General features: G+C 36.7%; 3 protein-coding genes across 4 annotated transcripts; 1 reads left to right on the plus strand and 2 right to left on the minus strand.

Moving 5' to 3' along the window:
* Positions 1–528: 528 nt before the first annotated feature.
* LOC146526627 (uncharacterized) lies at positions 529–1332 on the plus strand. The gene has a single exon (XM_085206919.1). It carries the CDS (start codon positions 529–531, stop codon positions 1330–1332), a length of 804 nt encoding a protein of 267 aa, XP_085063045.1.
* A 5457-nt stretch (positions 1333–6789) lies between these two features.
* LOC146526628 (uncharacterized) lies at positions 6790–7821 on the minus strand (the record flags this gene model as incomplete). Its single annotated transcript, XM_085206920.1, has 1 exon — positions 6790–7821. A coding segment is annotated over one exon (843 nt), but the record flags the coding sequence as incomplete, so codon positions are not given.
* Positions 7504–10365, minus strand: LOC146526629 (uncharacterized). Of its 2 annotated transcripts, none has more exons than XM_085206928.1 (5): positions 9666–10365; positions 9379–9503; positions 8394–8563; positions 8140–8277; positions 7504–7628 (listed from the first exon to the last, which is right to left on the minus strand). In XM_085206928.1, the coding sequence occupies exons 1-3, from the start codon at positions 9932–9934 to the stop codon at positions 8556–8558; spliced, it is 402 nt and encodes a 133-aa protein (XP_085063054.1). In that variant the 5' UTR covers positions 9935–10365; the 3' UTR covers positions 7504–7628; positions 8140–8277; positions 8394–8555. The 2 variants fall into 2 exon arrangements, with proteins under 2 accessions (XP_085063054.1, XP_085063055.1); XM_085206929.1 differs by having other exon boundaries at positions 9379–9507; positions 9666–10038.
* Between the last annotated feature and the right edge of the window lie 6217 nt (positions 10366–16582).

Consider the following 16582-nt stretch of genomic DNA (forward strand, 5'->3'; position numbering starts at 1 on the left):
TTCAAAATTAATACTATTACATTTACTAGAATCATCCGCACGCAGCGCATTGGAACAATTCAAACCTGTTCCGAGTTTTTTTGCTATGCCTGTCGTAGGCTGCTAGCCAGCATCGTTTAAAGAGTCGGCTAGAATCGCTTGCGACATTCACTTGTGTATCCATTGCTCTCTTAGCTTGCATTCAATTCTCAACCTTAACTTCTTGCTATTACGTGCTAGTTTAGCTTGTATTTTCTATTGGTATTTATTTAAATTTCTTTATTTCCTTCTGTGATTATTTTCTCTTCACGTATCTGTGAGTTAAATAAATTTGGACAATTTCTCCACAAAATTTGGATTTTTAATTTTACTCATTTAGTGTAAAATAAATAAGATCATATTAAATAGTGGTATCACATCTCAACCGCTATATTGGTGACCCCTAAATTGGTGAGCACTACAATAAATACCTACGCTTACTGCTGGCAAGAAGATTTAAAACGGCAGGAGGCCATTTTAACGACCTTGGCAAGTGACCTCTGATACAAGATGGAGGACGCGACTACATCCAACGTGTGCAGAATTGGCGTGCGTATTCCACCATTCTGGCCGGAAGAACCAGCCCTTTGGTTTTCACAAATTGAAGGTCAGTTTGCTTTATCTAATATAACAAGTGATACTACAAAATTTTATTACGTTGCCGCTCAGTTAGATAATCAATTTGCTGTCGAGGTGAAGGATATTATCATTTCTCCTCCCGAGACGGATAAATACATCACTCTTAAAACGCAACTGATTAAAAGATTGTCTGCGTCTCAAGAAAAGAAAGTGATGCAGTTGCTGAGGCACGAGCAGCTAGGTGATCGCAAGCCATCACAGTTTCTGCGATACATGCAAGATCTTGCGGGTTCATCTGTCCCCAAGGATTTTTTAAAAACATTATGGTCGAGTAGGTTACCACAAAACATTCAAACGGTTATAGCTTCACAGCCTGATCTGCCTATCGAAAAATTAGCTGACCTGGCAGACAAAGTGCATGAGATAGCACCCTCATCACCACAGGTCGCAAGCACATCTGCGATGGCCACACCCCCTGCATCCTCCATGTTGGAAGAAATGGCCAAGCAGATCCAACTCCTGACCAAGCAGGTATCGGAACTCTCGACCCACGTACGTCACAACTCGGTCTCATCAAAATTTAAAGAGCGTTCCCGGAGCCATTCCAGACATCGCAGGAAGTCGACTACCCAGCAAAAATGTTGGTACCATTTTAAATTTGGTTCAAATGCTAAAAAATGTGTGCAGCCATGTAGTTACGGAGAGTCGGAAAACTCTCTGGGCAGCCGGAAGTAGCGGCCAACGTCTGCCCTTTACCTACAGGCCGTCTTTTCATTACCGACCGTATTTCAAAAATGCTTTTCCTCATTGATACTGGCTCGGATCTCTGCGTTTTTCCACGGTTGGCTACCAAGGCGCCCTGTACCAAGACAAAGTATGAACTTATGGCGGCGAACGGTACAGTCATTCATACTTACGGTCCTACATTATTGCACTTAGACCTAGGACTGAAACGTACTTTCACCTGGAAATTTACCATCGCTGATGTTTCAAAGCCCATTATCGGCGTAGATTTTTTGATATTTTACAATCTTCTTGTAGATTGCAGATGTCAGCGACTCGTCGATGGAAATACCACTCTGTCAGTGCAAGCAATAAAAGAAAATATCTCCGATGACCTTGCGTCAGTCAAAGCCATTTCGGGAGAATCAAAATACCATCAGCTGCTTCATGAGTTTCCAGAGGTAACGAGACCATCAGGTACGTCTTCCTTACCTAAGCATAATACCGTGCATTACATCAAAACCATTCCCGGACCACCGGTTACCAGTAGACCTCGTCGTTTAGACCCAGTTAGACTGAAAGCAGCCAAAAAAGAATTTGACGATATGCTGTCACAGGGAACTGCCCGCTCCTCTAACAGTTCGTGGTCGTCCGCTCTGCACTTAGTTAAGAAGAAGGACGACGGATGGAGACCATGTGGTGATTATAGGGCACTCAATGCTCGCACAGTACCTGACAGGTATCCGATACGCCATATCCAGGATTTTTCCTACCAACTCTCTGGTTGTACAGTATTTTCAACTATCGATCTAGTCAAGGCGTACAATCAAATACCAGTACACGTCAATGATATCCACAAAACAGCCATTATAACTCCTTTTGGACTTTTCGAGTTCCCGTACATGACCTACGGACTGCGCAATGCAGCACAAACCTTTCAGAGGTTCATGGACGAAGTGCTACGTGATTTTGATGACTTTTGTTTTGGTTACTTAGACGACATTTTGGTATTTTCCAGTTCTGAAGAACAACATCAGCGCCACATCAGACTACTCTTCACCAGGCTCAAAGAGTATGGTGTTTTGATAAACACATCCAAGTGGGTCTTCGGGCAGCGACAGGTAAAATTTCTTGGTTACCTAGTGTCAGGTTCTGGGACTCAACCTTTAGAGACGAACGTAAAGAGCATAGAGGAGTGCAGTGTGCCGAAAACTGCTAAGGAATTACGACGTTTCCTCGGTATGTTCAATTTTTATCGGCGTTTTATTCCCGATGCCGCAAATATCCAAGCACCATTAGATGCTGCGCTTCTAGGACCTAAGATGAAAGGAGCTAAGCCGATCACTATGACGCCGGAGATGATGGAAGCCTTTCAAAAATGTAAGACTTGTTTATCTCAAGCCACATTACTGGCTCACCCAGATCCTTCTGCAGAGGTAGCTATTGCCACTGATGCTTCTGATGTCGGAATTGGAGCAGTTCTTCAACAACGTGTTAATAACGTATGGCAACCTCTTGGTTTCTTTTCTAAAAAATTAACATCTGCGCAGAAGAAGTATAGTCCTTACGACAGAGAACTGTTAGCCATTTATGAAGCCATTAAATATTTTCGACACATGGTTGAGGCTCGAAACTTCGTGATTCACACGGATCATAAACCTCTCACATATGCATTCAACATTAACAGGGAGAAATGCTCACCGCGCCAATATCGGTACTTTGATTATATTTCTCAGTTCACAACTATTATTCAATACTTACCAGGACGTTTGAACGTAGTGGCTGATACTCTGTCACGACTGGAAGAGGTGAGTCGATCTATCGATTACCAGGCTCTAGCACTTGCTCAAGATACTGATCCTGAACTGCTAGGTCTGCTTCAAAAAGGCTCATCGTTAAAACTGGTTAAGGTAGATTTGCCACACTGTAACCAGAAGTTATACTGTGACGTATCAATGTCTTCTCCGCGCCCGTTCATTACTGAGAAGTTTCGCCGACAAGTTTTTGAAACTTCACACAGCTTGAGCCATCCTGGTAGGACAGCTACAGTGCGGCTGGTTACACAGAGATTCGTATGGCCAGGGATTCGCAAAGACTGTAGAGAGTGGACACGAGAGTGTGTACTTTGTCAAAAGAGCAAAGTTCACCGTCATACCCTTGCTCCCTTATCCTCAATTCCAACTCCTACATCGAGGTTTGCACACATCCACCTCGACATCGTCGGACCTTTAACTATTTCGTCTGATTTCAGATATTGCCTTACTGTCATCGACCGTTTCACACGATGGCCTGAGGCATTCCCACTTAAGGACATCACAGCTGATTCCTGTGCTGCCGCTCTTCTCTCTGGTTGGATAGCAAGATTTGGTTGCCCTCTTCGAATTACAACCGATAGGGGTCGGCAATTCGAGTCGCATCTCTTCAAGGCACTATCAGCCATGGTTGGTGCACATCACTTTACGACTACTTCGTATCATCCAGCTTCCAACGGCTTGATCGAGAGACTCCATCGTCAGCTGAAGGCAGCTATCATGTGCCATCCCTCTTCGACCTGGACGGAAGCACTTCCCTTAGTGCTGCTGGGCATCCGTAGCGCTTGGAAGGATGATATTCAGGCTTCAGCGGCTGAGCTGGTCTACGGGGAGCCCCTTCGACTTCCAGGGCAATTTCTTGCACCCTCGGAGGATTACAGGACAGCAGATATCACAAATCTGGTCACTCGTCTTCGTGCTGGTATGGCACGACTCTCACCGAAGCCCACGTCATGGCATAGGACAGGTCCTTTTTATATGCCAGCTGACCTTGCAGAGACAACACATGTTTTTTTACGGCAGGACCACGTCCGCAAACCACTGGAACCACCTTATGCAGGCCCATACAAGGTTCTCAAGAGGACTCCTAAATATTTCAAAATAGACATATGTGGTAAGCCTAATAACGTTAGTGTGGACAGGATCAAGCCCGCATATGTTACGAGAGAGGCCGTTCCTGCATCAAAGAGAATAATAACAGCACCAAAGGCTATCTCTCAATCTGACGTGGAGCAGACACTTGAGAAGCGGACAAGAAGCGGAAGAAGAGTCAAGTTTCCAGACTACTATCGCCCTTAACCAGGTCTCTGGGGGGGAGTACTGTAGGGAACATTACTTATTCAAAATTAATATTAATATATTTACTAGAATCATCCGGACGCAGCGCATTGGAACAATTCAAACCTGTTCCGAGTTTTTTTGCTATGCGTGTCGTAGGCTGCTAGCCAGCATCGCCACGTTTAAAGAGTCGGCTAGAATCGCTTGCGACATTCACTTGTGTATCCATTGCTCTCTTAGCTTGCATTCAATTCTCAACCTTAACTTCTTGCTATTACGTGCTAGTTTAGCTTGTATTTTCTATTGGTATTTATTTAAATTTCTTTATTTCCTTCTGTGATTATTTTCTCTTCACGTATCTGTGAGTTAAATAAATTTGGACAATTTCTCCACAAAATTTGGATTTTTAATTTTACTCATTTAGTGTAAAATAAATAAGATCATATTAAATAGTGGTATCACATCTCAACCGCTATAAATTTGATTCATATATTTTTCATTCAATCTAATGAAAATTTAAATAATTTTCGACTTTTAGATGTTGATAATCGAATTATTTTACCTATAAATAATCAAATTCGTATTTTAGTTACAGCTACAGATGTAATTCACTCTTGAACAATTCCATCATTAGGAGTAAAAATTGACGCTAATCCAGGACGATTAAATCAAACTAGATTTTTTATTAATCGTCCTGGAATTTATTATGGTCAATGTTCTGAAATTTGTGGGGCAAATCATAGTTTTGTACCTATTGTTATTGAAAGAATCCCTATAAAAAACTTTATTAATTGAATTAATAATTATTCATTAGATGACTGAAAGCAAGTACTGGTCTCTTAAACCATTTTATAGTGAATTAGCATTTACTTCTAATGATAAAGAATTAGTTAATAAATAACATAAATATGTCAAATTTAAATTATTACTTTTTGTAATATTCTTTTATTCCTCAAATAATACCTATCAATTGAATAATTTCATTATTATTTTTTATTTCTATTTTTATTAGTTTTATAATTATAAATTATTTTATTTTTAATTATAAAAATAATTTTAATTTTAAAAAAATTAATAAAAATAATTTCAAAAAAAATTGTTGAAAATGATAAATAATCTTTTTTCAATTTTTGATCCTTCAACAAATTTATTTAATTTCCCATTTAATTGAATTAGAACATTTATTGGATTATTATTTATTCCTTTATATTTCTGATTTTTTCCTAATCGTCATTATTTATTATGAAATTTTATTTCTAATAAACTTCATAATGAATTTAAAACTTTATTAGGACCAAATAGAATTAATGGATCAACTTTTATTTTTATTTCATTATTCTTTTTTATTTTATTTAATATTTTTTTAGGTTTATTCCCATATATTTTTACTAGAACAAGTCATCTTAATATATCCCTTTCATTATCTTTAACATTATGATTAAGATTTATAATTTATGGATGATTAAATAATACACAACATATATTTATTCATATAATTCCTCAGGGAACACCAACTATTTTAATACCTTTTATAGTACTAATTGAAACTATTAGTAATATTATTCGACCTGGAACTTTAGCAGTTCGATTAACAGCTAATATAATTGCAGGTCATTTACTTTTAACTTTATTAAGTAATACAGGTATTAATATACTTAATTATTTATTAATTATTTTAATTATTGTTCAAATTTTATTATTAATTCTTGAATTGCCGTAGCAATTATTCAATCTTATGTAATTTCTATTTTAAGAACTCTTTATTCTAGAGAAGTAAATTAATGTCTAATCATAATCATCCCTATCACTTAGTTGACTATAGACCTTGACCCTTAACAGGAGCTATTGGAGTAATAACCTTAGTAACTGGTTTAGTAAAATGATTTCATAATTTTAATATAAACTTATTATTTATTGGATATATTATCGTATTATTAACTATATTTCAATGATGACGAGATATTTGTCGAGAAAGAACATTCCAAGGAAAACATACTATTATAGTATCAAAAGGTTTACGGTGAGGAATAATTTTATTTATTATTTCTGAAATTTTTTTCTTCATTTCTTTTTTCTGAGCATTTTTACGCATTTCAGCGGTGAGGAATCATTTTAGAATAGAATAGAATAGAATATACTTTATTGCACACATAAAAGAAATATATAGAAAGAACAACACAAATAAAATTTAAAGAAAAACACGTATGCAAAGGCGGTCTTATTGCTTTAAGCAATCTCCACCAGACAACCTTTGAAACATTACGGATAAAATGTAATGAGGAGAAAGGGGATAACGTCTCAGTGCAAATTTTATGAAATATAATTAAATATTATATATAATGTGAATGTTATTTTATAGTAGTAATTAAAACACACTGAGTTTCTCGTTAAAGAAACGACATTTAATGTCTATTACTTCTAACAAATTTTTATGTTACACGTGTTCAGCAAAATTAATTAAAAAGATCTATGTTGACAGTTTTGTATAGCTTAACTATTTGTACAGATTATCTTTTTCAAACCATAGACGTAGTTACGTCTATGGCCAGGAATTAAAAATTAAAGAGAATTACATGTAATTGTCTTTACATCTCCCTCCCAAAGTAGGTTCCTCAAGCAGAGGCATTGGAGTAATTTTTGAAATGTGGAAAAAATTTGATTCAGATTTTTTATGACCAGTATTTATCTTGAAAATTGAGTTTGATATTTTTTCCATGATTTGATAGGGACCGCTTCGCAATTCATCAAGTTTCCTTCTATTTAATTTATTTCCATTGTCCACAAAAACAATGTCACCAACTTTTAAATCTATATGTTTTCTATTTTTATCATAAATCACTTTGTTATAATTATGAGACTTGATTGTATTTTCCAGAGCTTTTTCTCTATCTTTAGTAAGATCATATTCTGTCTTTTTTAGTTTAAGTTCATTTGGCAAAATAGTGACATCTGTGCCATTTAACAAATATTTTGGAGGAAATCCTGTGACAGAGTGTATAGTTTCATTATAGTTTCTAACACAATGATGTGCTATAGTTGTCCATGCTATTTTTGTATTATTTTCGTTAATCTTGCATCTGATTCTATTAACTAACGTTTGATTCAGTCTTTCATTTAAGCCATTTGAGAAGGGCGAGTTCACAGCTGTAAAAATTATGGGAATATTTTTGTCATCTAAAAATTTTTTAAATTCTTTTGAATTGATTCCGGGGTATTGATCTGAAAGAATTACGCCAATGTGGTCAGGTTCTGCACAGCTTTTTACTAGTCTAATGAAATCATTTGCATTTTGAGTACTTGATGTTAAAATATATGCATATCTTGTAAAATGATCTGATAGTAGATGTAAGTATTTCTTTGTGGACCTAGAACCCCCAAAGCCACCAATAGTATCAATAGAACATATCTCAAAGGGTTATGTGGCAGGACCTAAGTGAGACATCAAACCATATTTATTTAGTCCTCTTGATTTGTTCTTTATACACATTATACAAGTTTCACATATCCTTTTTATGTTTTTGGTCATGTTTTTTGATGTATATAGTGAACTGATCATTTTGTGCATTTGATTGATTCCTATATGACCTAGGTTTGTATGTACATTTTTCATCAATTGTATACTAAATTTCTCTGATATAATAATTTTTTCCTTTTTTTTTACTTTTTTATAATAAACATTGTTTTTAGTAATTAACTTATTTTTCCTACACTGTATTTCTTTATTATTTACCTGATCATTTAAGATATCTTCTATTTTTATTATGTTGACTATTTTTAATTGTTCATCCTTATTTTCATTTGGTTCCAGGACTGGGTTCCTGCTTAAGCAATCAGCTTCGAGGTTGTATTTTCCTGGAGCATATTTAACCTGAAAATCATATTGGGATAGATAAAATGTCAGATCCCCTAATTCTTCGTCCGTTCTCGACTTAATATTCATATTTTCTAATGGTTTATGGTCTGAGAATACAATAAATTTCCTACCTATCAAAAGATGCTGCCAATATTTTACGCATTCTTTAATTGCTAGACATTCCAGATATATAGCTTTCTTTCTTTTTTGAACATCACTCAATTCTTTCGAGAAATATGCCACTGGTTTCACAAGATTGTCTTCTTGAGGCTGCTTTAGAACTGCACCCACTCCTAGTATACTGGCATCAGTGTATATGTAAATAGGTAAATTTGGATTAAAAATAGTTAATATAGGTTGAGAGCACAATATTTGTTTCATTTCATTAAATGCTTCTTCACAGTTTTTTGTCCAATTAAAGGATTGCCCTTTTCTTAACAAGTTATGTAATGGTTCCAGTTTAACCGCTATATTAGGGACATACTTATGATAAAAGTTTATTTTCCCCAAAAACTGTCTAACGTTTTTTGGGGTTTTTGGAGTAGGGAAGTTTTTTATTGATATTAAGTTGTCTTTCAAAGGCCTTACTGAATTGTTCTGTATAATGTGGCCCAGATATTTAACTGAATCAGCTGCAAATGTACACTTGGAAAATTTTAATCTTAACCCTTCAATTTTTATTGCTTCAAATAACTGTTTTAAGTGTCTAATATGATCTGAAAAGGATTTTGAATGCTTCTTCACAGTTTTTTGTCCAATTAAAGGATTGCCCTTTTCTTAACAAGTTATGTAATGGTTCCAGTTTAACCGCTATATTAGGGACATACTTATGATAAAAGTTTATTTTCCCCAAAAACTGTCTAACGTTTTTTGGGGTTTTTGGAGTAGGGAAGTTTTTTATTGATATTAAATTGTCTTTCAAAGGCCTTACTGAATTGTTCTGTATAATGTGGCCCAGATATTTAACTGAATCAGCTGCAAATGTACACTTGGAAAATTTTAATCTTAACCCTTCAATTTTTATTGCTTCAAATAACTGTTTTAAGTGTCTAATATGATCTGAAAAGGATTTTGAAAACAGTAAAATATCATTAATATAGCATACTGTGAACTCACCAAGCTTATGTTTCCGGATTATGTTACACATTATTCTCTGGAATATTGCCGGAGATGTTTTTAGACCAAATGGCAAACAAGTCCATTGGTAATGACCTTCTTGTGTGACGAATGCTGTTTTATGCCTATCTGAAACACGAAGAGGAATTGACCAAAATGCAGAGTTTAGATCCAGTGTAGAAAAAAAAATACAATCTCTTGTTTTAACTAATAGGTCCTCAATAAGTGGGAATGGCTGTGATTGTGGAACTACAATTTTATTTAAATCTCGAAAATCTATGCATAACCTTGATTTTTTATTTTCCTCTTTCTTATAAGCCAGTGTAACTGGGGCAGCAAACGGACTATATGATTCTTCTATCATATTTTTTTCCAATAACTTTGTAATCTGATTTTCTATCTCTTTCTTATCTTCAATTGTACAACGATATGGCCTTCTACTGCAATATTTGTCTATTAATAGATCAATATGTGCTTCATACTCCGTTACTTTTCCAATGTCATACTTATCCTTTGCAAACACAGATTTATGGTTCAATATTAAATCATTTATCATTGCCTGTTTTTGGAAATCGAGATGGTTAATAAAAATTTTGAAGTTCTCTTCACAGCAATTTTCATTGAAATTTATTGAATTATCCAATTTAATTTCATTTGGAATTGTAGTATATGATTCCTTAGAATCTACTTCTCTTCCCTGTAAAGGGATTTTCTGATAAACTTCCAAGTTCGGAACAAGCTCCGGTCCCAATCACCTTAGTCTCCGACATCAGAAGTGGGATGAACCTCACTCTCACGTGAAGTAAGTAATGTTTCGACACTTTCAATAGTCTACCGTTCTGTGAGTGTGTAAATACGTAGTTACGTCGCGTGAGTGTAGTAAATAATTTCGTTAGTCTGTTCGTTTCGTTAGTTACGTTAATTTCTTTAGTTTGAGATTCTTAAAGTATCGACGCCCCGTCTAATACGCACCGTATTAAATGAAAAATGTAAAAAATTATTTCAAATTTTAAAAAATTATGTCGGTAGGTCACTAATTTTATAGAAGGTTTACAATGAAATCATTATGAACGTAATTCATTTTAAAAAAGGTGAAATACAGTTGTTTCCATAATTATGGCGCAGCATATAACAGTGTAAATTAAAGAAACGGAAGTTATTTGGTAATTTAATTTTAAAAAAGTGACATATTTGAAAGTGACATATTAGGTAAAGATTGTTTAAAGAAAGTAAAGAGGTTAGTTAATTCTTTTAAAGTGATTATAAAGTTAGATGTAATTGTTAAGAGAAATAAAATAGTTAGTGAACGTACCGTATATTTCAAATTGTATTAAAAGAAAAGTAATGGCTCCGAATATTGTAAAGGTTAGTGTCGCTTAATATTTAAGTTCAACTAGGGTTTTGGTCGCCAGTAACCAGTTAATTATTTTAAGTAAATGGTGTTAATCCAATTAGTGACAATTTTAATTAAATTGTAGTAGATACATTAAAATTCTTTAAAGGCAAGTTAGTTAAAAGAAATTTAAAAGTAATGGTTTAAAAATTAGAGACGCGTTTATGCTTAATTGTTGCCAATTTCATAGTGAAACATCAATGAAGTGTGTGTAATTTACATACCTAGTTAGATTTTGTTACTTAGTTACATCTCAACGTTATAAGTGTTAAAATAAAACTTTTTGGTTAAAGTTTTACTTCAGGATTGTTTCTGAAATTTAGTAATACTCTGTAGGAGTAATACATAGTGCAGATAATATGTTGCCTAGTTCTAAAAAAAGTTTCAATGATGAAAGGAAATTAATTGTAGGAATCTATTTCAACAAAATTATATAGTGTAGAAAAATGGTTAGCTCTAGTAACAATATCTAGTGTAATTTAATGTCTGATTCCATAGGAATATCGGCTATAGATATCTTGTTGTAGCGATATCGATGTGATCTTGGAAAGGGTTGCTTATACGAGTCATACTCGGTATAGTTTGGTTCAGTAGTGTAAGCTATAGGGATAAGATTTTTAGGGTAACGATAATGTGCAGTGTAGTAGTACCTCTATCGACTAAACAGGTAGTGTGTGTCGGGTTCATGTAACAGTTGGTGTGATCGTGACGAGAGTGGATAACGGTTGACGAACGTAGATACTGTAGGGTCGCTGGCACAGTGTACGGGCCATAGGAGGTGGTAAGTGGTTGCAGGGCAAGGCCGTCCGGTCCATGTCGTCATACGAGATGGCGAATGGTCGAAGGGACACTTTGGTTACGGTTTCATGGTAAGGCCGTCCGGTCCATGTCGTCATTTGAGATGGCGACTGGTCGAAGGGACACCTTAGCCATGGTTTATGTTCTTGAGGTCATATACGGTGGTCGAAAGGATAATGTCGTCCGGTCCATGCAGCTGATGGCTGATGGTCGAAGGGACACATTCATCCGGTCCATTCTTAGGTGTTCGTTGATCGAAGGGATAATGTCGTCCGGGCCATGCAGCTGATAGCGGCTGGTTGAAGGGACACATTCATCCGCTTCATTCTTTGGTTGTTCGATGGGTTAGTTGGTCGAAGGGATAGTGTTGTCCGGGCCATGCAGCTGATAGCGGCTGGTCGAAAGGACACATTCATCAACTTCATTTTTAGGTTGATCGAAGGGTTAGTTGGTCGTAGCGTCGTAGGGTCGAAAGTTTGAAGGGTCATGCACGTGTGGCTGGTCGAAGAGACACATTCATCCGGTTCATCCTTAGGTTGTGTCGAAGGTTTAGTTAGTCGAATTGGTCGAAAGGACTCGCCCGTCCTGTTCAATTTGATAGTGTTAGGTTAGATTAGGTCCAATTTGATAGTGTTAGGTTAATGTGTCAGGATTGGACGAGCGGAATAAAGTAGTAGTGATCTCAGTAGGAGTGGTATGGTTGGATTATTATTCTTAGGCAGGCTAAATCGAGCACTATTGAAGGCAAAAGCGCTCGAGGACGCGCGCATGTCAGGATTGGCCGTATCAGGGAAGCAGATTATTTAAGTTGCCAGTTGTCAAAACCAGATGGTGTTGCCTGTCACTCTGACGTCACACCGATCGATGACAATCACATAAAACCAACCGCACGGACGTACGCTCAGTCGAGGCTCTACCACGGCTCGGTGCACTACTCGTGCTCCACCGCTGGCCAACCTCGACTACTTCAATTACAAATGTGGTTAAGACCTATTTGCAATTATACTGGGCTGGAGCAGTGAAAGGCGAGTGTTAGTACTGTAAAGGGATCCCTTAAGCCTACAGTTGTGGTCACAAGTCCACGGCACTGCTCCAAGCTTCACGTCAAGAGTAAGATAACATTTCTTATAATTACCACGCCCGAATTAGAAGTACGATGTCGGTCATATCTGTCTACATCAGAAGTGGGATCGGAACAAGCTCCGGTCCCAATCACCTTAGTCTCCGACACATAATATTAAAAAAAATAAATAAATATAAACTATTATACTAAATTAAATAAGTACTCTTTCAGACGATTTTTAAAACTGTATAGACATTTGGAATGACGAACTTCTGTAGGAAGTTCATTCCAAAGAATTGCAGATTTCATAGTAAAAGACTTAGAATAAAATAGGGTATGGAAAGTTGGTAATTTAAGGAGATTATCACAACGGGATCTAAGGTGGAGGTGAAGAAGTGAATCGGCACCTAGGAAACAAAATCGATCTTTTAAGTAGGAGGGAGAAAGAGAGTTGTACAGGATAGAATAGAGGAGAGTCAGCATGCGGAAATTTCGGCGATGTCGGATAGGAAGCCATCCAAGCTGACGACGATGATCAGAAACATGATCAAATTTACGTAAACCGAAGATAAATCTAATACATAGATTTTGTAACCGCTCTAGTTTATTTAGTTGTTCCTCAGATAAGTCTGGGTAACACGAATCAGCATAGTCTAAAATCGGTAACAGTAGTGAATGAGCTAGAGCAGTTTTGGTCTTTATAGGTAGGAAATATTTCCATCGTTTGAGCGATCCGATAGTGGCAAATAATTTACGGGTAACCTCAGCTATCTGTACTGACCAAGATAGGGAATTGTCTATAATAATACCAAGGTTCTTAATAGATGGACTCAGGCTCAAATCGACGCCGCCAAACTGTATAGCAGGGAGGCTATTCTGGTCAAGTTTTTTTAGTTGCTTAGAGCCACCAATAATACTGACCTGTGACTTGGCAGGATTGACAGTTAAGCCAAAAGATTTGCTCCACCTACTAACATTCCGCAAATCTTCGTTAAGCTTATGAATAGCCTCACTAACATCATCAAACGGGGCGGCTAAGTAAATTTGAAGGTCGTCAGCATATAGATGAAAGGAAGAGCGAGAGATTTTGGGAAACTGAATTAATAAAAATGGAGAAAAGGAGAGGATACAGGACACCACCTTGGGGAACACCGGCAGAAAGAGAGCAAAGGGAAGATGACTTGTCATTGGCTTGAACGTACTGTTGCCGATCACATAAATAGCTTCTGAACCACTCAGTGGCTTCAGGAGAGATATTTATTGAACGCAGAACAGCAACCAAGAGATCAGTATCAACAGAATTAAAGGCGTTGCTAAAGTCCAGCAAAGCAATGACTGTAAGATTTTGTTTGTCCATGCTAAGTCTGATATCGTTTTCACAAACTTTAATCAAAGTAGTGACTGTGCTATGCCCGTTACGGAATCCAGACTGGAACTCGGATAATATATGGTTGTCAAATAGATATTGATTTAGTTGCTGAAAAACAATACGTTCCAAGACCTTTGACAAGAAAGGAAGGATGGAGATAGGACGGTAGTGAGAGAAGGATTTTGGATCTTTGGTTTTGGGTATGGGGATAACGCGGGCAATGCGCCACAAACTGGGAAAAGTGTTATGGGAAATAGAAAAATTTAAAATATGGGTAATGACTGGAACTAAGACTTCCAAGGGCAAATGCGGTTGATGCCATCATAACCAGAAGCATCAGATTTGATGGCTAGGATACTGTTTCTTACCTGGGATGAGGTTATAGAAGCAAGGTTAAAAGGAACGATTGTGGGAGACGGCAAGGAGTTGATATAATTCAATGTATTTGCTTTAATTGTGTTGTCCATAGATGTTATCGAGGCAAAGTGTTTATTCAAGGCATCAACGTCTAGATTGCAATTCAAATCCTTACGTTGCCGGCCAATGCCTAGCGATTCCAGAAATTTCCACAACTTACGTGGGCTTAAGTTTTTCATTCATTCATTTTATTTATTATTTCTGAAATCTTTTTCTTCATTTCTTTTTTCTGAGCATTTTTTCATAGTTTCATGATATAAAATTATCTGGGTAATCAGAATAACGACGGGGTATACCAGCTAATCCTAAAAAATGTTGAGGAAAAAATGTTAAATTAACACCAATAAATATGGAAATAAATTGAATTTTTAATAAATAAGGATTTAATAATAATCCAGTAAATAGAGAATATCAATGAACAAAACCCCCTAAAATAGCAAATACAGCTCCTATCACATCACTGCACCTGCGTGGCGGTAGGGTGAGTACACACCACGCCCTCCGGTTCCTCACACTGTGACCTCTGCATGACAGAGAACACACACGACAGTGAGACACACACGAGACAAAAATTATTGTGCATTTTACACTAAAATATAATTTTTTTATAATGAATTTAAATTCATCTTCAGAATATTTTATTCTTATTTTTTATTTTATTAATTAATAATTCCAATAAAATATTTTTCTTATTTATTTTATTTTTCAGAACTATAATTTCTATTTCATCAAATTCATGATTAGGATGCTGAATTGGCTTAGAAATTAATTTACTTAGATTTATCCCCTTAATCTCTTCCCCCAATAATCTATTAAATTCAGAAGCTTCCTTAAAATATTTTTTAACTCAATCTATTGCATCAATTAATTTTTTATTTTCTATCCTATTGAATTTATTTCTTATAAAAATATTTATTAATGATTTATTATCAATTATTATAAATTCTGCAATATTAATAAAAATAGGTTCTGTTCCTTTTCATTTTTGATTTCCTAATATTATAGAAGGATTATCATGATTTAATAGATTTATTTTAATAACATGACAAAAAATTTCACCAATAATTTTATTATCTTATAATATAAATTTTATTTTTTTAATTTTTATTATAATTTTTAATGTAATAATTGGAGCTGTAGGAAGATTTAATCAAACTTCTTTACGTAAATTAATAGCTTTTTCTTCAATTAATAACATTGGTTGATTAATTTCAGCTTTATTAATTAGAGAAAATTTATGATTAATATATTTTCTATTCAATTCAGTTAAATTCAGTTGAAACTGGTGTCGATCGTTCGGGCTTCGAGGGGCCTTCAAGGTGGTATACAACCCGCGGGAATGCGCGGGAAGGTGCCGGCGGTTAGTGGCGAAAACCGATTTTTTCAGTTTTCCCCGCTCGGATTCAGTTGAAACTGGTGTCGATCGTTCGGGCTCCGAGGGGCCTTCAAGGTGGTATACAACCCGCGGGAATGCGCGGGAAGGTGCGGGCGGTAAGTGGCGTAAACCGATTTTTTCAGTTTTCCCCGCTCGGATTCAGTTGAAACTGGTGTCGATCGTTCGGGCTCCAAGGGGCCTTCAAGGTGGTATACAACCCGCGGGAATGCGCGGGAAGTGGCGAAAACCGATTTTTTCAGTTTTCCCCGCTCGGATTCAGTTGAAACTGGTGTCGATCGTTCGGGCTCCGAGGGGCCTTCAAGGTGGTATACAACCCGAAGTTGGAAGGTGAAGGTGCGGGCGGTAAGTGGCGAAAACCGATTTTTTCACTTTTCCTCGCTCGGATTCAGTTGAAACTGGTGTCGATCGTTCGGGCTCCGAGGGGCCTTCAAGGTGGTATACAACCCGAAGTTGGGAGGTGAAGGTGCGGGCGGTAAGTGGCGAAAACCGATTTTTTCACTTTTCCCCGCTCGGATTCAGTTGAAACTGGTGTCGATCGTTCGGGCTCCGAGGGGCCTTCAAGGTGGTATACAACCCGCGGGAATGTGCGGGAAGGTGCCGGCGGTAAGTGACGAAAACCTATTTTTTCAGTTTTCCCCGCTCGGATTCAGTTGAAACTGGTGTCGATCGTTCGGGCTCCGAGGGGCCTTCAAGGTGGTATACAACCCGCGGGAATGCGCGGGAAGGTGCGGGCGGTAAGTGGCGAAAACCGATTTTTTCAGTTTTCCC

This window comes from Heliconius melpomene, unplaced genomic scaffold (genome assembly GCF_056956725.1).
Source record: "Heliconius melpomene rosina isolate 202511_hmr_F unplaced genomic scaffold, ASM5695672v1 ptg000039l, whole genome shotgun sequence".
NCBI lineage: Eukaryota > Metazoa > Arthropoda > Insecta > Lepidoptera > Nymphalidae > Heliconius > Heliconius melpomene.